This window comes from Charadrius vociferus, unplaced genomic scaffold (assembly GCF_000708025.1).
Source record: "Charadrius vociferus isolate BGI_N301 unplaced genomic scaffold, ASM70802v2 scaffold7, whole genome shotgun sequence".
Taxonomy (NCBI): Eukaryota; Metazoa; Chordata; class Aves; order Charadriiformes; family Charadriidae; genus Charadrius; species Charadrius vociferus.
The window spans coordinates 4071007-4093010 of record NW_009649308.1 but is presented as its reverse complement, the minus strand read 5'-3'; the positions used below and the strand labels follow the sequence as shown (position 1 = coordinate 4093010).

Sequence of the window (22004 nt, the reverse complement as noted above, 5' to 3'; positions counted from 1 at the left end):
TTAACACTTGTAATGTAGCAAATCAGGAGGCTGTCTGATCCAGTTTTAATATAATTAATTATTGACCTCAAAGGTACTGTTATGCATTAGAGGAGAGAACTGGCTTGTGCTAACTTTGCTTCAGAACAATAATGCTCTTAAAAAAAAAAAAAAAAAGACAACAGCATATTTTCTTTGCTTCCTATTCTTTATTGGTAAAATGGAACTTAGATTATTCTGTTTGCATTACACCAGTCCCACAAAGCATAGGAATTAGATTGCTGGGTATGATATATATATTTAAAATAAAGAGATTGTCAGCAGTAAAAAAGATGTAACTGAGAGCTATTCCAGGAAAAAAAAAAAAAAAATCTTTGAGCCAATATTAGTACTCTCTCGTACTTTGTGAAATAACTACCAGAGAACAAAGTGGTGTTGCCCTCAAATGGCAAAATGCTGGGCAATTATTTTCATGTAACATATTGGCCTTATTGTCTAAATTGGTACAAATGAGAGCAAAATTCATTACTGATATGTTTTGGTGCATGTCCCTGCAGCTAGTGTTGATATTTTGTTAACCAGGTGTTTTAGAGGCTTTTGAGAAGAACACATCCTTGTTTCTGGATCCCTGGCCCTTTATTTTATTTTTTAGGCTGTTTTACTCTATTTATTTAAGTATCTAGGATGTTTCCCAGTAGTTTTACTCAAGTAGCTATGAAACTGAAAATGTTTTCTAAAAGCAGAGCCCTTTGTCCGTGTAAATGTGCATCACCTTCCGTATCTACAGCTGGAGTCATTCCCTGAGTGAGGCAAGAGGACAATTTAGGTGGAGTCCCCAGTAGAAACTGTGGGGTCTAGCTTTGAGCAGAGATGAGAGTAGATGACCTTCTGTAGGTTATCCCTAAAACTGGTTGTTTGAGAGCAACATCTACTGCATTTCATTAGCGAGGGGTTGGCCAGTATGGGCTGAGCTGCTTTTTCCCCTTGCCTCCCTTATGGCGATAACGCTAGTGTGGGGGCTGTTGTTGTTGTTGCTTACTCCCTTATTTTACAATTAATATCCTTGTCATGATACAGGTGAATTTTAAATGTCTGCAACCCTGGAAGTGAATCGTTCTTCATTAGGCTTGTGAGAGTGGAATCAGCAGAGTGCCAGCAAAGCGCTCAGCAGTGGCCTTACTTGCCTGGGTGAACCTGGGTCTTCATTTCCCATGGGGAAATAGCAATAAAAGGGAGTGCTTGCTGAGAAGCACCCAGTGACTTGTAGTTATGGAAACCCTTACTGATAATACAGTGTTCAAAAAATTCGCAGCTCTTAGAGCACTTTCAGAACCAGGGTAAGAAGGTGAGACTGCTGATTCCTCGCAATTATGCCGGTGGCCATAGCTGTGGCATTAGTTCGTAATGTGCCGAGTATTTATTGGCTTAAGTGAAAACCTGTGGTCTATATCACATTCGTGGACAAAGCAGTATTGACTAGTGGGCCTGTTGAAGTGACTGATACTAACCTGATACAGTTTATTGTGTCTAAAATCTAGTGACTTTCCAAGTAGACAGAAGCTGTTACGGCATTTTGAGGAGTGCTGCTTTGTAACGCGCTGTTGTAATCATTCTCTCAAGCTGAGCAGTTGCATTCACCTTATAAATGGTGACTAATGTCCTTGTACTGTATATCATCACAGAAAATGATATTAGGAGAATTGTGAATGAAATAATAAAACATTTGCTGAAGCAAAGCCAGCTTTGAGATCAGCTCAGTGTTATGACTCATTCAGTAAGCCAAAGCTCTTTAAATGTTATCTAGTCAATGTCTGACTTCAGTTAGAAACTGCAAAAAAATTCTACTTTCCAACAGTAAGTTACAATTTACAAATTGCAGACAAGACAAGATAGTATTTTTGATTGCTGTAATATACGGGTCTTTGGTGGTTTTGTTTTTTTTTTGGTGTGTTTTTCATTACTATTAACTTCCATTTTTTTTAAGAGAAGCAAAAGCATTCTGAAGCTTGAATAGCCACACTGAAGTAGTCACACAAGCTCTATGCTGAAACTATATCCTTAGGAAAACCATGTCCTGAGGATGACTGTGTAGACTTCTTAATTTTGTCTTATTTTGCTTTCTTGTATTTTCTCACAATTTATATTTTTCAGAATTTGAGAGGAGGTTAATGGAAAGAAAGTAGAACAAAAAAGTACCAGAAGCCAACCTAAAAATTCTGAAATAACTTTTGAGGGAAGCATTTGAAATTATCTAAATCTAATGCTTCTATCGAATATTAAAAACCTGAATCAAAAGATCATTTTCCATTAAACATGGAAGGGTACTTAGAGGAGCTATAAGGGATATGTTAACTTTGCATACAAGCTCTTTACCCTAATAGCAGTTTTTTGGGAATGCTCTGCATCCATGATCTCAAAGTCTGTTCCCCAAACCTGCTAGCATCTCTTTGGGTAATTGCATCTCTCATATTTTTGGGGGTAATCTCATCTCTTATTTTGCAGTTCTTCTGTAGGAGCATACAAGCTGTGTGTGATTGCTTTGGTAGCTTTGATTTAGTTGAACTTTCCATTTATATGGCCATGCTAGAAGGATGGCAAGCATAGGAGGTACAGGAAAGAAGCATAAGGTATTGCTGTTTGTATTTTTGTTTCTGTTGTAACGAGAAGAAAAAGTTTTACTTGTGCATCAGGATCCAAAAGCTTATGTTTTTTTTCTGTATGGATTTTTTTTCATCTTTTAGTATTGCCTGATTCTTAGATTTGGAAGGAACTTTTAAGATATATGGGCTAATATTTTAATTACTGTGCAGAAATAATTATTTTGGCAGCCAAGATAAAATGCATAATCATTTTCTCAGGAAACCTTTTGCTCCCAATTATGGAGAGATTAAGTATGTCTCATTAATGAAATTAATATATTTTGATCTGAACTCTGTTTAATAGGAGCTACTTCGATATTTAGTGGCAGAGAGGTGACATGGCCATTGTATCTTGAGTATATAATCGATATGGGATTAATGCACTTTATGTAATGGGATGAAATATTAGTGTTCCATACTTGATGTAGGAGTCATCTGGTAGACTGTGAAGAATGGCAGGCGTTTTCTAGCTATGAGCAGCAAAACTTTTGTACGTACAGAAAGTATGATGTGGTGTTCTCATGTAAAACCAGTGGGATTTTCATAAAAATCAGACATAATGGAATTACGGTCTCCTACGAGCTGTTTCCTGGGACTGGAAAACAGAACAGTAAATGACTAGTTAAGAGGTAGTTCAATTACTGCTTGTGCTCATTGAAGGCTGGGAACCACCAGGTTACTTTGCAGGTTGTCCTCTGGTTTACCTATATATACTGGCTATCAGTTCCAAGGGGATCATCTAAAAAAACTTCTTCATCCTCATTTTGTGTTTATAAAATGGCTTTTACTGGATCAAAATACCATCACCTCCCAGAGAGGTTCCTCTGGGAGCACTTTTTGCTTTACTCTGTGCTTTTATTTTCTCAGAGTTCATTAGTTCTTACTTGGGTGGCATTCCTATTCACTAAGAAAGGAATCAGAAGTGAATGTATATTTCGAAACCTTAGTTTCACTATGCTGTATACATTTTCTTGAACACAACAGGTCTTCTCGTGGGAACATTAGATGCGGTGTTGGATTCTACATCGAAAGTTGCCCCATTTCGCATCCTGCATCAGACACCAGACTCTCAAGTCTACTGGTCCATTGCATGTGGTATGTACTATGATATAGAATTTAACTGAGTTTGTAAAGTGAAAACTGAGGGTACAAAGCACCGGATCCATTTTTGGGTTAATCCTCTTACGTCATTATTCATTTCTGTGACCTCTAAATGGTTTAAAGTTATTTCGAAACCTGTGATTGACAGTAGTTTGTGGTTCCAGTTTTTCAGAATGTATCTATGGACTCTTCACATTACAACTTCTGATTGCCCGCTCTCTGCAGCAGTCTGTGAAGTACTGAAGAACTGTCTTGGTGCTCCAACAGAGGCACTATCTTTTCTTCTGTAAACTGCAAGTGTGTCTTGGCACAGTTCATGATGATAGGGATAAGGTGACCCTTGGGAGTACTAAGAGTGCTGTAGGTAGAAATAACAGGAACTGCTTGTCCTAATGTTTTTTTATACTTTATTTTTGTGTGTTAAAATGAACCAGGATCCCAATCATGGTCAGCGGAATTCTTCTTCATATCTGTTGCTGTTGTAGCGTTAGAAGTTCTTTCTCTTTCTTATGTTGCGATATCAATCAGTAGGAAATGGAAAACAAAATTGACCTTGAAAGTGGAAAATGTGGTTTTTCCTAGCGCATGCTTTTTGATAGCGTGCGTGGGTTTATTTTCTTGTGTTGTGGGTTTTTTTTTCTTTTTATTTTAAGTTTTGCAGCTTCTCCTCAAAACAAAGTGTTAATTCCTCTATACAGGCTGCTTAACTACTGGATGTCCAAAGAGACCTTCATTCCAAAAGTTGAGCGGGGTCTTTTTTTTCTTTACATGCATCATTGTTTTTTCTTCTGAGATGTGGTCTTGTCTTTATATTGAAGTTAATTAATATTGTTATGTGATCTAATGCTAAAAAGTCACTGTTGTGGAATTAATCTATTTCTTAGGCTTATTGAAAACTCTGAAAACATCTATAATTACAGTAAAAAACCCCATATAGTTTAGTTCATTTTTCCATACTTTAATTTTTTTCATTATTAGTGTTCTTTAAACAAACAAGACTCCATCTAGACTTCTCCAGGCTTTAGGCCTTCCTTTTAGTTGCTGGTGGCAAAAGATGAGCTTTGCAGGAAATCTGCCTTTCTGAAAACACTTACATGCACGAGTAATTCCACTAGTAAGTGCTAGGCTGTTGTTACATTGGACTTTGCTGTTATCACTTTGAGTCTTCATTGCTTCACCTTAAGTGAAAAATTGGGCCTCTTGCTGTCTTTTCTATAGAGTGAGCTATTTTCAAAATGCGTGTGTGTTCTTTTAGATGTTTAATTAATAGTTTAAACATTTCTTGCTGTAATGCTAATCTGCTCCTGTTCACGTTCTGCAGGGACTTCTCTGAAGGGCAGTAGTCAGTGAGTGAACTGTTTAATAATGATTTAATATAATTCATTACATGTCACTTTAAAAGGGCAGCCTTATAAAGTTGATAGAATTTGAACACTTTGTGAATTGCCAGTGAATAAAATTTTAAGACTACTTCTGAAGAACTCGGAACTGATGGTGACAGGCTATCAAAACGGGACTTTGATAAGTATGTTGGAAATGTACTCTGGGAAATTCTCATGCCATCAGGTCAGCCCTTGGGAAAATGCAAAGGGTAATCTTCACCTTAGGACTGAATTCATATCAATTCTGTGCTGCGTAAGTATACTTTACAACAAAAGGCTACATAATGTGGTTGTACTTTGTGTTAGGAAACAGATTGTTCCTTCTGTGAAGAAATTGAAGAGACTACGTTTTGTTCCTGCTATTACATTTTAAGGATTTGAAACAGTGCTCCTAAATCATTTAAATATTTATTAAAAAGTTTCATCTTTGTGTCACATCTGTGCCTGTGATTCACACTGTGACTCAAATATTTGGTCTACATGTGTAGTCTGAGAAAAATAATTAGTTTGCAATTTAATTGCCATGTTAATTACTCTTCATATAATTTTTTAAAGTGTTGTTGCAAATCCACCCTGTGTAGTGCAGTCTAACTATTTAACCATATTTAGAACAATCTCTATTCATTCCCAAGGCAACCTTAACTAATTCTGTGGAGTCCATTGAAAGTTGTTTAATTAGTCTTTACAAAGTAGATTGAGAAAAAAGAAATTGTTAAAGGTGTGTTCTTGCTTAGGGGTATTGATAGTATGTGATTACACTGGCTGATTTTATTTGTAAGTGTTCCCGTGGAGGATGAAACTGCCAAATAATTTATATTCTAGAGTCGCTTTTTTCAAACCTATGTAAATTCTTTCCCTCTCCCTGCCTCCCACCATCTGATGGGGAGCCACCTGTCTTTAAAAACTGACTCAGTATTGAATTTGCTGGAGCTCTACTGTTGTTTCACTAGTGTAATCTCTGCTTGTTACCAATTGCCACTTGCATAATTTGTAACTGAGTATGTGAAAAGAATAAGATGCATTACCATAAGCATTTTGAAGTTGACCTACCGTATTTCTCTAATTATAAAAGTAGCTGGTGGGTAAGAGTGTTCCTTTGTATTTAAAGTAAACCAATAATCAATATGTATTTCTGGAAAGTTCAGGTGAGTAGGTTTTTCTTTGCTATAAAGTTGCAGTGACGTTCACCATATAGTAGGTGATAGCTCTCTGAAACCTAGATTAAAGATCAGTGTAAAGTAAACAAAGTAAAAAGGTTGGCTTTTCTCTAACCTTTGAAAATGCACTATTTACATTTTTGAAACATTTAATTTTACCTTGGCTCTATGGTTTCTACATTCCTTATGGTTTATTGATAACAAGTTTTCTAAGTTACTCCTTCTCTTGCACATATGTAATGAATGGAAAGAAAGCAGTCCTTACTCCGGTGTGTTTGAGTCCCAGAGGGTCCAGAAGAAAAAAAAACACTAATTCTGCTGGTGCCAAACATTGTTTCAAGGATCATTCAGCTTGTATAAATCAGTTAGCCTTTTTTCCTACATCAGGAGTTAGTTCTGGTGTATGTTTTCCGTATGGGATGCAGCTGTGCTTCTCTCTTCTTGTAGAAGCCTGCAACTGCGTGAAAACAATGCGTTGTTTGGAAGGACTGCATAAGCAGAACTTTATTGTAGGTCAGATGACATTGTTTCCTGAACAGCAGTTGGCTAAGCTTTAGCATGGTTAGAAATGTGATTGATAGAGAATGAGATAAAACCATGACCTATAATGAGCACAAGTAAGTAGCAATTGATTGTTTGTTGTCAGTAGCATAAATAGTTGTTTCATGTATCCAAAGAGAAACCTTTGCTACTTTCCTGGTTATGGTGATGTATGCTTTACATCCTTACATTTGTTAGAAGGGATTTTGCAAAGCAGGTCTGAGTCTTGGAGTTCTGCTCTGGAAAATGGTGCGGCCCAGTGATCACAGTGGAGGATATCAAAGGGTCAGAGTCATTTCCTTCTCAATCTCATGAATTTGATCTCACATTTCCCACCTTCTAGACTATTAGACTGGGAGTGTTCTAACGATGCTCTGCCATCTGTGTTGGGATGGTACAGGCTTTAGCACTGAGCCACACAATCTTGACAAAGCTGAGATGCTTCTGGATGTAAAGGCTAGAAATATAGCTGCATAAAGGGCTTGAAAGATAAAAATACAGCAGTGAGCATTTTTAATGTACACCAAATACATTTTTAGTGTACCTGAGAGTTGGACAATCCATTTCAGACTTGTGATTTGGACTTTTGTATGTAAATTACTCTGTCAATCGGGAATTTGCTAAGTATTCTCTTGTGAGAATATTTATTCTTTTATTCTTTTAGTGAAATGATTAAAGCCTGTTCTAATTTTAAGTAATACTTTCTCTTTCAATCAGGATCCAGCAGAGAAGAAATAACAGAGCACTGGGACTGGTTAGAACACAATGTTATGAAGACTTTATCAGTATTTGATTCAAATGAAGATATTACGAGCTTTGTCCAGGGAAAGATAAGAGTAAGTAACAGGCACGTGACATAATTGGGAAAGGTTAAGTATTTTTTTCCTCTAAATGTACACAAATAATATGTCCTCTTTAGAATATCAAAGGACAGCATCGTAATGCTACATACTTCTTATCGGGTAGTATGTGCCTGTTAACTACAGCACACTCCATTGTTCCTCTTTATCTGCTCCACATTTAAGTAAGGTTGGTTGACATAAACTCTTCTTGGTAAATGATAAATCAGATGTCTTTAGGTAGTGGTCTAAAACTGTTGATAAATTATTTCACAATTATTTTAATAATGCCTGGGAAGTATATGGTATATTTTTGTGAGGGTGCGCTTTATATGTGCTAAATATTTAGCCCAGAAATTCTTGTGATTAAGTGGGGAAAATACAGCTATTTCAAAATAGTAGACCTGGATTGCATGTCTTGCCGAAGTTGTGTGGGGAGTCTGAAATAGCACATTTGATTTATTACCTGTGTTTTGATCCTCAGGCTATTCTTCTTGTTCTAAAACTTACTACCCTGTTAGGAGACTGCTATGCTGTATGAATGCAGGTGCATATGTGACACCCACCCACATGGATGCATATATAAAGTAACTGTTTTTTTTTGTTTTAGGGTTTGATTGCTGAAGAGGGAAAAGGTTCTTTTGTAAAAGAAGAAGATCCTGAGAAATTTCGTGAAGGTCTTATGAAGTTTGAAAAGTGTTTTGGATTACCAGAGCAGGAGAAGTTGGTTACCTATTATTCATGCAGTTACTGGAAGGGCAGAGTGCCCTGTCAAGGATGGCTTTATCTTAGTACCAACTTCCTTAGCTTTTACTCATTTTTGCTGGGAGCAGAAAGTAAGTAAGCCTTGATACTAACCCTGGTCCCTTCACATTTTACTGTTTATTTTTCAGATTTGGAAGGTGGCCTGCCATCTGCGCAGATGATGTTAACACAGAATAGAAAAAAACTGCAAGCATAAAATACTTTATGGAAATTAATACATTTGGGTAACTTAATATATAATGTTCATTTATTTTCTTTGTCTATATAAGCTGCAGAGAGAAAGCAGACTTGTTACAGTTGACTGTGACTAAAAGGTGTTCGTCATCTTTAGTTCATGCTGCATATTAATTTGGTCTGTGAGGATTACAGTTATTTCTTCACACACAGACAATATTTCACGAGTGCGCTACGCACTGGTGATAGTTGCACATACCTATTTTTTCCTCTGTAACATTAGTTTGAAATGCGAAAACAAATGGCTCTAATATGTGAGCTATAACTGTATTTATGTGAAAACTAGAAAGCATAAAGAAAGTAGGATCCTTTCTAAACTACTTCTCATTTGTAGTGGGAAATGTCATAGCTAGTGGGCACGGTTCCTCTAAATGCCAATACATGATCGATTTACTTTAAGAAGCCCTAATGGAAAACTGTTAAAGTGGAGTAGCTTATATGATGGTGTTTGTTTGCAATTTGCAGTTTCACATGAGAACAAAGAAAAGGTGATGTAAGCTTGCATTTTCATACATGGTGTGTCTTTAATGTTTTTCTTTCTATAAAATTCTTTCTAATGGAATTATTTTATAGGAATTGTGAAGAGAGTGTTTTTTGTGCTTGTGAATTTGTAGCCCTTTCCAAGTGGGTTATCATTTAACTGTATTGCTTAATTATATTTTATTAGTGCTGTTGACTACTACTTTTCATTTTTTTAATATGAGGCTAGCAGCTAACGAGAAGTTACTCACATCTGCTTATATTTGTATTTTCAGTAAAACTTATTATCTCCTGGGATGAAATATCAAAACTTGAGAAGACTTCCAATGTGATTCTGACAGAAAGCATTCATGTGTGCTCCCGTGGGGAAGATCACTATTTTTCCATGTTTTTGCACATTAGTGAAACATTCCTTCTCATGGAGCAGCTGGCAAACTATGCCGTTAGGAGACTTTTTGACAAGGAGACATTTGAAAATGACCTAGTCCTTCATGACCCCCTGCAGATCACCAAGAGGTACTTAGAGTCTGTCTGCTCTGGGGAAGAGAACGCTTGTCTCAAGGAGATATGTAAATGTCAGCAGAGCTGGTGTTCACTTAAACAATCGTCTCGTTAAAATTTGGGATCAAAGCAATGTGGAGCATTGTAATTTATCGTTACTTTGCAGTATCAAAAGTCAATATAAAGGCAGGAGGTAATCCAACCTTCAGAGCTGGTTTTCAACTATAGGGTTTATAGTAGTTTGAATTTTTAAAAGGTGTTCAAGCAGCATTTAGGATGAGAAAATTAAGAATGAAGCTGCAGTGTCTCCAAATAGACCTGATGAAGAAGGAGAAGGTGGAGAATAAATTATTTAATAAAAGTGTGAATAATGACTGCATGGCTTTTCTGCCACTGGAGATGGGTGATAAAATCAATGAGTTGCAGATAAGTGAATGGTTTTCCTTATTTACGACCTGTTTTTAGGCAGTGAAAAAGATGTATATGTAAGTAACCCAATGGTTAGCGTGCTTCCCTCTCAAAGAAGGTGTGTGATTATGCCTTGTAGTAATTTTATGGTTTCTCTTCAGTTCTGGTTTCTGTTGAAGCAAATGGTGCCTTTTCCTGAGAGCTATCCAAATTCTCACTCAGATGTTCAGGTTTTGATCTGTGGACCACAGCTATTTACTGTGAAAAGTAACCAGTAACATAAAGGGACTAAATCTTTGTTTGAAAATGTTACCTATCTGCAAATCAGAAATCATTATAAAGCATTTTTCTAATAATTGTTACTACTTAAAGCTCCATGCACCTATGATTTAAGGAGAAAAAAAAAAAAGCTATTCAATTTTATAGTACACTGATAATAAAACCTAGTTTAGGTTGTATATCCGGGGTAATTGATACCTCACTTTGGTAGCAGTGCTGGAGAGGGATGTTGCCCTACAACCAAAACGTTGTTTCTGGCTGCAGTTACCTGTGAAGAATGAGCTGGTGGCAGATGTTTACAACATATGCTGCATTTCTAGCTAATTAACCGTCTGTCAAGCCAAAACTTGATTTGGGTTCAAATGGACTATTCTGATGGGATGTGAAACAGAGCAGATTAGGCTATTAGTATGTTTTTCTTCACTACCTGTAGGCCGTGACTCAGCAAAGTGCTTTGCTGTGTAAGAACACGCTTGAGTCTATTCCTGTTTAGTGAAGTATTTAAGTATTTTGTGGGTGTGTATAGATAGCTGTGGTCCTGCCCTTTGTTGCCTCTTCAAGCAAAATATTGAACCCTCCAGAGTGACTCCACGGACTATGGGAGAGCGTGTTGTTTTACTGCCTTTTCCCAAGGTTCTTTTAACTTTTGTATTTGTAAAGACATTTTAAGCTTATTTAAATTTTCTTTTCTCTCTCCTCACCTATTTTTTTGTTTTGTTTTTAATCCAGAGGCCTAGAGAGCCGTGCCCACAGTGAGCAGTTTAGTGCATTCTTCAGGCTACCCAAAGAAGAGACCCTGAAAGAAGTTCATGAGTGCTTCTTATGGGTTCCTTTCAGTCATTACAACACCCATGGGAAAATGTGCATTTCAGAAAACTACGTCTGCTTTGCTAGCCAGGATGGCAGCCTGTGCAGTGTAATCATTCCATTAAGAGAGGTAATGCAAACTTCAAATCAGAGCCAGAAGTTTTGCACTTCTGTAGTCTAATGCTCGTTTAGCAGATTTTAATTAGAATCTGCTTACTTTACTTGATGTCATACATTTCCCCCTACCTTGGATACCGCATGTTGGAATTCCGTTTGTAGGTTTATAGAACTGTATTCACGTGTCAGCTTTGTTGCCTGTGTGCTCTTTCCCATTTCTATTTACTCTAATTTCTGTAGTTGGGTACAGAATCCAAATTATTTAATACTTTTTTCTCTTTAAATGAAAAAGCTTTTGCTTAATTCTTGACATTGAGTTAATGAGAGATTCTCAAGATATAAAGAACTGGAGAGGGTAGAGGATCTTGAAGACTAGTAATTACTCTGCTGTGTTTTTTTCTTAGTGCATTAGTGCAGTTCTTTTTGCAGCAGTAGAGCAGTGCTGTCTGTTCAGAAGTCGATAGGAAAATTCATTGACAGTTGTCAGCTAACAACTATCAATGCCATTACAGCTGATAGTCTCAATAGACTGAATAAGGACCGTATTGTAAAGGACATAGCATTCATATTTCTGTAGAGTACTGTAGCTAGGTTGTGGAGTTACTTCTGGGGAAAAAAAAACCCTTCTCTATCCCTCTCTTGACTTCATGTGATCTGGGACAGTGCCACATTTCAGTCTTCCAATGTTAAAAGCTTTTCATCAGCACCCACATGTATTTTACAGTAGCCTGAAAATTAACCAGGTTCTGTAATTGCTCTACATACTCTGTGTACATACTGCCTGACATGAGACACCTGACGTAGCGGGGCAAGCTGAGCTCATTTCAGCAATACACTTGGTGTTCCCCGTGCAGATAAAGCAATTTATTTGATAGTCTGTAAATAGTCCTGCAAACAATAAAGGTTTCCATAACATGTGAAAAACAAGAAGAGAATGTGTTAAAGGAGCTGACTCTAAATTTATTCTTGTGGGTTGTCAGCCCCTCACTATTTGTTCTACAGTACTGCAGAGTTACTTTATTTCAGTGGTCTCTCATTCTTTTCCTATAACAGTGTGAAAACATCAGCAACGGCAGTCAGTCTAGCTATTCACAAATGTCTCACTTGTACTTGCATTATTACAGTGTATTAACTGCTCTAATCTGTAACTGTTCCATCATGGCAATTAAAATCAGCTCCAGCTGTCATGTGTTGTGACAGCTCTCTTTGAAAGGGTATTCTCAGTGGAAATTCATTCTTGTGAAACTTGTTTCATTTGATTACTTGCAAAAGCCATGTTTTGTCTGCTTTTGGATGGTAAGAAAAAAAGTAACAGCTTCAGCAGGTAGAAGGAGGCAAGGTTTTCAAATAGGCTCAGCACTTGCAGCTGGGAGAACCTTTTCAAAGATTTTTGGTACTCTCTCGGAAGTCTATCACATAATGCTTATTACCTTGTGCTAAAATAGCTGCAGACCACTGAGCTTTAAAGTGGTGAGTTTGTTACTTGTGTTACTAATTCTGCTTGTGTGGTGCTTCGTACTACTCTTTCATGTACAGCTGTATTTTTAACAGGTTTTCTCTTTTAGAAGTAAACTGGTAAAATTTCTTGCCTAATTTATGTATCCTTGCTTCCGCAGGTCACAGGGGTGGATAAGGCAGATCCAGCCAACAGAGGAGTCAGCATTAGCACCAAAGGAAAAACAGCTTTTCGTTTCACGGAGGTTAGAGATTTTGAACAGCTTGTGGCAAAGCTCAGAATGAAATGCAATGCGACTTCGAGTCCACAACACATCATAAATACAGAGGTAACTGCTCTGCTAATTCTAACTTCTTAGTACCTGTTCCTAGGAATAAGGTCATGTAGTCTTACTAAGAGTTTATGTATTGTTGTCAGTGTTTTGCTGTGTAAAGCAATACAGGTATATTTAAGCCTGGATCTAGACACGAGATGGGTAACAATGTCTGCTGTACCTCTAGATTTCAAGTTGTCTAAATCTTTTTTTTTTCTCTTTAAAAAGATTATGTTCCCATCTCTTGCCTTCAGACCCTTCATGTTAAAACAAAGGTCCACCAGTCTGATGTAGTTATGTGTAGCTGTGTCTGTTTTTGCCAGCTGACTATTTGACTTTGGAAGTCGGTGGAATGATTGTAATGTTGTTTCTAGACGTGAAGAAATCTGTATGTGCAGTTTCATGCATGAGAAATAAGAAAGCAATGACAAAATGTCCCTACCAGGCATTACTTATTATAGTTGCTGTATCTCTTCCCTGAAGATTTTCCCCTGAAAAAAAGTTAAATAGAATCAGCTGGAGTAGCCTCTAAAGTGCCCGTTGTAAAGAGTGGAGAAGCATACAAATAAATACCTTTTGTTAGAAAATAATCAGTGTATCGGCAAAATCTCTACCTTGAGATGTTGATTCTTAAGGGTTAAAAGGCAGAAATGAGTAATAATGGGAAGATAGTTTGCTGTCAGCAGAAAGCCTGGGCTGGGAAGGGTACAGCACAGCCCTGGGAGACCTGACTGGTAAGGGCTGCTGGTCAGGGGCATTCCCTTTTAGATTACCTTATTTCAGGTTATATCTGCATTATTTTGACATACCATGCGAAGTCATGTACCTCTGGTTTTAAGATGTGGAAAAATAAATAACTCTGTACCCATATGAAAAAGAATGTGTTAAACAATGGTGCTACTGTGAATACATTCTGTTTTGTGTTCTTTTACTTTGTTTTCCATCAGGTTCTAATGCTGGTTTTAAAATGCTCTCAGCATTTCTGTATAGTTCAGTATATGGCTCCATTTGAATTACTGATTTATTTTATTTTTTTTTTACTTCAGTGGTGATGGATGGTCAGGCCTCCCTATCTATTACAGTTCTTGTTATTAATAATTACATTTTTGGCTGTAGAGATGGATTTTTTTTTTCAAGTGCAGCCTCCTGGAAGCCCAGCTGCGCAGAGCAGGGATTGCTGCTTTTAGTTTCTTTTGGAAGTCTGTATCTGGTACCTGTAACAATATAATGAACAATGACGGTCTAGAGGCAAAACCATTTCTGGTATCACCGCTGCTTCTTGGAGGATTGTTTGGCATTTATAACTACCACTGTTAAATTTTTTTCAAGGTTGCTGCTAGTTCTGCCTCTGACAGTCCGAAGGATTTTGATGCGGGACCATCGAAGATGGGTCAGAGAGATAACAGCAAAACTGTCAGTACAGAAGCCCTAATGACTGTCTACCATCCTCAGGATGCTGAGAATCTAGACTCTAAAATGGTAAGGCATAAAATGGCCAACAGTTTTTGGAATCTATTTGGAAAGGACTGAAGTATATTCAAGATGTATTCCAGCAAGGCTGCTGATTTCCTCTGGGGCTTTGCCAATCTTCTTTCATCTGCATTTTCTGTATTTGGAGTCCACAGGGTGCTTCTTCATGGCTCCATTCAATTTTCTGCTCATCTTGTTTAATAATGATATGCCTTATCTTCATGGAGCTAATTCCTCCTGCTCTTCCACCCCTCAGGGAAGAGTTGACTGTTTGTTTTGTGATAGTGAACATGTTTCATATCCATCCGAATTGTTAAGATACAAAGTCGCTGCAAACTCTTTGGGGGCAAGAAGAATGTTATCAAGAAATTCATTTCTTCATTGCTTCATTGTTTTGCACTTCCTGTCTAACAAAGTTATGCTTCGGAGAATGTTTTTTTTTCTTTTTTTTTTTTTAATTGTATTTATAGTAGGACATCCTATTTTCGCTTCTCCATGGCGTGTGCAAGAAGACAGAAAGGTTTTATTTTAAAATTAAGTCTTTCAGCAGAACTGGGTAAATTAAGATACGGAATATTTTATATTAGAAATATAAAAAATGAACACCCTTTGGACAGAAGAAAAGGGAATCCAGATTTTTAAGTTCTGCTTTTTATAGTGTGTTGAACAGAGGTGGACAAAATCTTCTGCTTCTTTCAGAACCTTTAATTGCTTTAACAATGTTAAATCTTACTGCTGCATGCCCAGAAGACGTAGTGGCAATGTTCACCCGGTCTCAGCCCTGGAGCCTCGCATGACTTGAGGCACCTGATCAGCAGTTGTTTTGCTTCAGAGAAGTTGAATTGCATTTAGGTACATAATCAACAGTTTATTAGTAATCTTGTACTTTACAAAGGATCTGTTTCACTGTTTCTATCTCTGCCTCCTTCTACTCTGCAGGTAAAATGCCTGTAAATTCAATTTTGTCTGAATGGGGAATTTTTGCCAGTTTTCATTCTGTGAAGAAGGTTCTGCTTACATGGCTGGTCCTACATGCATACAGTGTTGCCTTCTATGTTGACAGAAATTTCTAGTTTGTAAAAATGTTCTATCTGATTGATAAATATTTGATTAAAGGTAAAACCTATATGGGCATAAGTGTTTTCAGCTATTAGCTCCCCTCCTTAATGCAGCTAAACTTTATTCTCCTGTATGTTTTCCTGAATATTGATTTTCTCCTAGTGCTATTTGGAGCTCATGTAAATAAACTGAGGAAAGACTGGGAAACTGTGGGAGAATGACGACACTGGTGTCATGCCATCCCTCTGTGTGCTTTCCACCATTTGTAGCTGTTCTGTTCCAAATCTGTCAACTAGTATAACGCAGCAAAGCGTGATGAATCAAAAAAAGGAAGCAACCTGTTTTGCCTCTTGAGTTTCTGTGGGATATTATTTCATCTGTAACAGAGTTAGTACATTTTTATTGCTCTTAGCAAAGAACAGTTCATAGGCATGTTGAAATAAAAATATGTTAATTTATCAGTATAATTAAGCAGGTGTCTGTGACAGTCAGTTGACTTTGCAAATAATCACTTGCTTGATTTCTTTTTCATGGCCAAATACTTTTTCTCATTGTTTGTTAGAGCTCTCAAATTAGCACAGAGAAACCTGCCACCACGCGTAAGCAATTTGAACCTTCTCTTCACCTTGTTTTTCCTGATTGTCTTCTCTACTGCTTTTATTCAATTTAATCTTTTCCTTCGTTGATTTACCCTTTACCATGAAAATGTTATGCTGTTCATCACAAAGCAGCAACAAAAAATGGGATATTATAAAATTGGCCCAAGTTACAATAAGCGGATCTGTTTGTATGTATGTATCATACAAATGTGTATATATTTATATGGAAATAGCTGAAAAAGAATCTTACAAGAGGAAGATAACGTACCCCTGTTTTTTCGCCAGACGAATTCTATCAAATGTTGAATTTTCTTATCCATTGTGCTGGCAGTGCATTTTTGGAACACCTCATGAGAACTATGATGGCAGAATTTGTCTTCACAGTTGCACCTTACGCTGGTTAGCTGTCGTGCTGCTTTATCACTGTCCATTGACTCCCTTTAAGTCCCTAGTACTTTGTGGTCCTTTGACAATAATGTAATTTTTGCTGATGTAGTGTTAAAGTTGCAAATGGCTCAATCTAGAGGTAACAAATAGGGTTGTCTACATATTTTATTTTATTTTATTTTATTTTAAATAAGTTTAGCAGAATAGTGAACAACAAATAGATGGTGATGACTGCATTTAAAATTAAAATCCAGCTTGCATACAGTTATTGCTGTTTACAGGTTGGAATTATTCTCAAGTGGGAATCAAGGAAGAAAGTTGAACTTAGGAGTGGCTTGAAAAAGGTGAAAGGGAGTGATTATTTGCTGTCTTAATACAGCAACAAGGGGGCTTCGAGTGAAGTTAGAAGGCGGCAGCTTTGTCTGGGTTTAGTCAACAATTTGCAGGGAAAAATCTGCTGTATGTTGTTAAATTCAAAGAGATTGTCTCTGCTGAGGAGGTGCCTGTGCTTCTTTTTGCTGGAGGGTGGAGGAGGATTTTGCAGATGTGTTCTTGTCCTTACTGTCCTGTGGCACTTGCTGTTGGTTTCTGTCAGATGAGATACGGTCTTAGATTTACCTTTTGTCTGCTCTGGTATAGACATTCTTGTAATAATATACTTCAAAAAATAGTAGGCTATGTAGGAGATTGCATTGTATGCCTGACATACTATGCGCAGGTTAGATTTTGCTCTGATTTGCATCAGCATTCATTTTGCATATCAATATGGATACCAATGCTGTAGTTTCCAGTTTATATGAATATAACTGAGTCCAAAATTGGATTCTGGTCTCTGAAACATGAGGAAAATCTTCCAGTACACTTAATGCTTGTTGTCTTCTGCTTTTCGTAGTTGAAAGAAAAAATGAAAGAACAGTCCTGGAACATCCTCTTTGTTGAACGTGGACATGGTGTCAGTATGTTTCGAACAAAGAAGACTCGAGACCTGGTTGTAAGAGGGATCCCGGAGGCGTTAAGAGGAGAGCTCTGGCTACTCTTCTCAGGTATTGCATAGCAAGCATAACTGATTCATTTTGTGGACTCTCCTGCATGGATGTTCTATTTATTGGGTGAATGTAGTCTGACAAAAAATGCTGTTACCTCTGGCAATTTATCCAAATCTTTCTGAAGAAAGGTACTTCAAAACAATGAACAGGATAATTTTGTCTGTTATTTTGTTTTGCATTGATGCAAACTAAAGCTGCGTCTGTTTCTTTTACAGCAAACTCAATTGAAAAATAACAATAAGAATATATGGTGTTCCAGGGGACACTCAGTTTCAGCAAAGCCTGTTTACTTTCTAAGAAGAAAGCATGTCTGTGGGACTGTGTTTCAATTGTTTTAATTTAAGCCTTCTGAGAGGATAGCATTACCAGACACACACACACAAAAATGTTTTCCTAACAGAGAATTTGGCTGCAGTTATCGTCAGCTCTTTCCTATATGCTGTTGTTTGGTTTAAAGAGTGAGATGTACAGGAATTGTGAACTTTCTTATGCATATGGGATCTCCTGCCAAAGCTCTAAATATGCTTTGTGGCTTTTTTCTGTAGAACACATCTGTGTCCGAGCACTTAACTTGAGGAAATGAAAGCCCAGGGAATTAAGACAGTGCTTTACAACACCTCTGTGAGCTTTCTATTCCTGTTCGCTGAAACACTTAGAAAAGCATCAGCCACTGACTTGAACAGGGTCATGCAGGAAGTCTGTGTCAGATTCAGAAAACGAGCTGCAGATTTTGAGAAGCCACCAAAGACCTTATCTGTTAGGTGTAGTCACTGCGTTCCCCCGGGCAGAGCTTTCTGCTGTTCCAGAGGATCTGTTTATCGTAAAAAATGCATTTTATACTCTTCATCCAGCCTACTGTATGGTAGCTCCTTTTGAGGACACGTGAACGTGGATTTATCGTTGCTGGTGTTCTTTGAGCATTTGCATAAGCATTTATGCTCCTGTTACCAGACTGATATCTCTGTCTGGGAAGGTGTTGACATGAAAGTTACGGCATTAATTAGATAAATATCAGTCCTTTGCCTACATTTTCTAATCTGTTCCCAGCTCTTCAAAGGGAAAGGTATTGTGTTTGCCAGAAAACTTGTGCAAAATTGTAGGTGAAAGGAAGCTTCCCCCTCCCCCCAATAAAACAGAAAACTAAGTCAAAATCAACTTTATAATGGAAAGTGACTTAGATTTCCTCCAAGCCTTATTTTGTTTTGCTTTTCTGTTTTCATTTCAAAGTAATTCCATTAATTTCAGTAGAATTACTCTGATGCATTACTGCAGTAACATCTGCAGATTCACGAGGTACCTCAGTAGTCACCAAACATTTTTATACAAATAGTAGACTATCATGTAGATACTTCACTGTTGTCCTTTAATACTGTGCAATACAATGTATTGGCAGGTGCTGTAAATGATATGGCATCCAACCCTGGTTATTACACTGAACTGGTGGAAAAGTCCTTAGGAACATGCACTTTAGCTACTGATGAAATTGAACGAGATTTACGTCGCTCCTTACCTGAGCATCCTGCTTTTCAAAGTGATACAGGAATTTCTGCGCTCAGGAGAGTTCTTACAGCGTATGCATACAGGAATCCCCAAATTGGATATTGTCAGGTACAGCAGTTTTGAGACTCTTGGTGTTCGTTGTCTTAAATATTAGCTCATGATGGCAGTATAGTGGCACCTCATAAAATCAGTCACATAAATATGTGATGGTTTCTTGCTCAGTGGTTCACTTACTTTGCTTGTTTCATGAGTTTTTACATTGTATTGAGTTTGTCGATAAATGCTGTCATGTCCACTTCTTATATGCCTTTGTGTTCTTACTAGGCTTTTAGCACTTAAAGTATTTTTATGTAGTTTAAGTAGTATCCTCTGTATTTAATAACATAGAGGTAAAAGTCTTATACTGGATAACTGTAGGTTATCCTGGCACTGTAAAAACGTGCTGTAAAGTGCTTTCAGAAATACAAATTTTACAAATGGCAGCAGTTTTGTTTTCACCATCTTTCCTCATAAATGCTTCCTTTCCTGTTTAAATGTTACAGGCAATGAATATTTTGACATCAGTACTTCTGCTGTACGCTAAAGAAGAAGAAGCATTCTGGCTTTTGGTTGCTGTGTGTGAAAGGATGCTACCCGATTATTTCAATCGCCGAATCATTGGTAACACCCGTCTGTCTTTTTATCTATCTAGAATTGAATGTAAATGATCATTCATGAAGAACAGATGTAAGGAATGAGCTGAAGGGTGAACAGTGGAGAGAAACTGTTGCATTTGGTTCAGTGCTGTGAAGTAGAAAATGGAAGCTACAGAGAACGTCCTAAGACTCCTCCTTAAGCAGGAGTGGATATAATTTGCAGATATTGTCATTACTCTAGGCATAACTACTTGAGAAGTAGTCTATTATACTGTTCTTTTGGAATTATAACTGCAATTCATACTACTTATTTGAAACTTAGTCAGCTTAAATAAAGGAAAAAGAGTTACTCCAGTTCCAGACTTAGTGTTTGATCTCATGACTCAGTACTTGCAGGTGTATATGCCAGAAGAAAATTGGATGTGAAGTTACTCTCTAATTGCAGAGAGGGTGTATCGGCTGTCAGGAGAATCACTGGAAGTAGCCACACACCCACGAAAGTGCTAACACAATTTAGAGCATGCAGCAAGGCTCTGGACCCAGGCATAGGCTGCATAGATTCTAGCACAGGGGACAAAGCCAATGACAAAGCCACGCAGCCAGGCCCGTGTTTGCTTTTACAACAAAATTGTGTTAGGACAGGGGCTTTATTTCTGGCCAGTGCTCTGAGAAAAGTATGCTTCTCTGTATTAAGATTTGGGTGGTGGTTTTGTTATCCTTTCCCTGCAGGTGCCTTGGTAGATCAGGCAGTGTTTGAGGAGCTCATCAGGGTTCATCTGCCTCAGTTGACAGACCACATGACGGACATGACTTTTTTCTCCTCGGTCTCTCTCTCCTGGTTCCTTACCCTTTTTATCAGTGTGCTGCCTATTGAAAGTGCAGTCAATGTGGTGGACTGTTTCTTCTATGATGGAATAAAGGCAATCTTGCAGCTGGGTCTCGCAGTGCTTGAATACAACATGGAGAAGTTGCTGACTTGTAAGGATGATGCAGAAGCAGTCACTGTTCTCAACAGGTATCAGTGTAACTGTTATACTTCCAGGCTGCGTAGCGCCTGCTGTAATTGGGAATAGATAAGTCATTCTGGGGCAGCTGAGAAGACATCTGGCCAAGACTTCCAGAGGCTTCAAAGGAATTAGGTGTTCATCTCAGGCCGAAATTCTGGAAAGGGTGGCTGGAGAGTGTGCCTGGATCCTCTGAAAATCCCATCCTCCATTAAAGTTCTAAAACCATTGCCATTTTGTGTATTTTAAAGAAAAAGAAATGTGATTTTTGCCTGGAATTTATATCGGTTATAGAAGGTGGCTTTCCTTAATGGTGAGGTAATCTAGAGCACACTAAGACTGTTCCAAACAGTTTGGGCATCAGCTTACTGAAAACATATTCTACAGCTCAGTTCTTGTAGTTTAGGCCACTGGCTGCTCTGCTGCTAATGGCTTAAAATAGAAATCAGACAAGAAAAATGTGGTGAGGATAATCATGACTACGTGTTTGTTCTATATTAGCATTTGAGGAATAAATTCAAATATGCAACATAAAGTGTATTTTAAACTGATGTATTGCAAGCCAAACTCGTATGGTTTTTGCTTTACTACCTACCTAAATTCTGTTGTTGCTGCTGTGATTGTGTATCATGGAGTATTAAAACAGAAAAATTACTGCTATAGGAGTCACCAGGTTATGACTGTTAAGAACTGATAGTAAGAATTTCCTTTTAGTGAGACTTTTAAATGTTGCATGTTTGAATAGGGGAGGAGCTACAGAATTAATGAGGAAAAAGTAATTTTTATTATAGGAGACCATGTAGCCTGGTATTTTTTGTAAAACCGAGCTGTGCTCATTTAAATATTTAACACTTAAAACACCTAGCAGTAAGAGCACATTCACCCAGTTTAAATATATTAAAATTTAAAATCTAGAAAGTTGGTGAAATTTTAATTTTCACTTGAACCAAACAAGCTGCTGTTTCCACTTGACGGTCAAGATGTTGATGATTATTGTGAACTCCTTTTGAACTCTTGTTTTCAACATCTTATCTGGCTGTAACACTTCTGTTGCACAGTTAATCCAGCTTGCAGCGTGCTGCTATATTTAAAACATCATTACAGTAGTTTGCCTCTCCTCAAGAAAAAGGAAGCTCTCAGTCTGTAGTTATGTGTTCCTTGATGTTGGCAAAGGAATCCTCTGTAATGGATCTGTTTAGGCTGGTTAGGTAGGTATGATGAATAGGTGCAGATCAGGCATGTCTTGGCTTATGCATCAAGATTGCCTCGGTCACAGTTCGGGACAAACCTCTTTTCGTCTCTCCCAG

General features: G+C 37.6%; 1 protein-coding gene across 1 annotated transcript in view; it reads left to right on the top strand.

Annotated features, from left to right (window-relative positions):
• Nucleotides 1–1349: 1349 nt before the first annotated feature.
• The window catches only part of TBC1D8B (TBC1 domain family, member 8B (with GRAM domain)), a 28369-nt gene continuing 7714 nt past the window's right edge, over nucleotides 1350–22004 (top strand). Inside the window, exons 1-12 of the mRNA XM_009889325.1 lie at nucleotides 1350–1392; nucleotides 3603–3713; nucleotides 7516–7634; nucleotides 8248–8473; nucleotides 9392–9632; nucleotides 11034–11241; nucleotides 12845–13012; nucleotides 14327–14476; nucleotides 17405–17555; nucleotides 18952–19166; nucleotides 19601–19718; nucleotides 20423–20708. Of these exons, the coding sequence (XP_009887627.1) occupies nucleotides 1350–1392; nucleotides 3603–3713; nucleotides 7516–7634; nucleotides 8248–8473; nucleotides 9392–9632; nucleotides 11034–11241; nucleotides 12845–13012; nucleotides 14327–14476; nucleotides 17405–17555; nucleotides 18952–19166; nucleotides 19601–19718; nucleotides 20423–20708 (2036 nt within the window). The remainder of the gene's footprint in view (nucleotides 1393–3602; nucleotides 3714–7515; nucleotides 7635–8247; nucleotides 8474–9391; nucleotides 9633–11033; nucleotides 11242–12844; nucleotides 13013–14326; nucleotides 14477–17404; nucleotides 17556–18951; nucleotides 19167–19600; nucleotides 19719–20422; nucleotides 20709–22004) is intronic.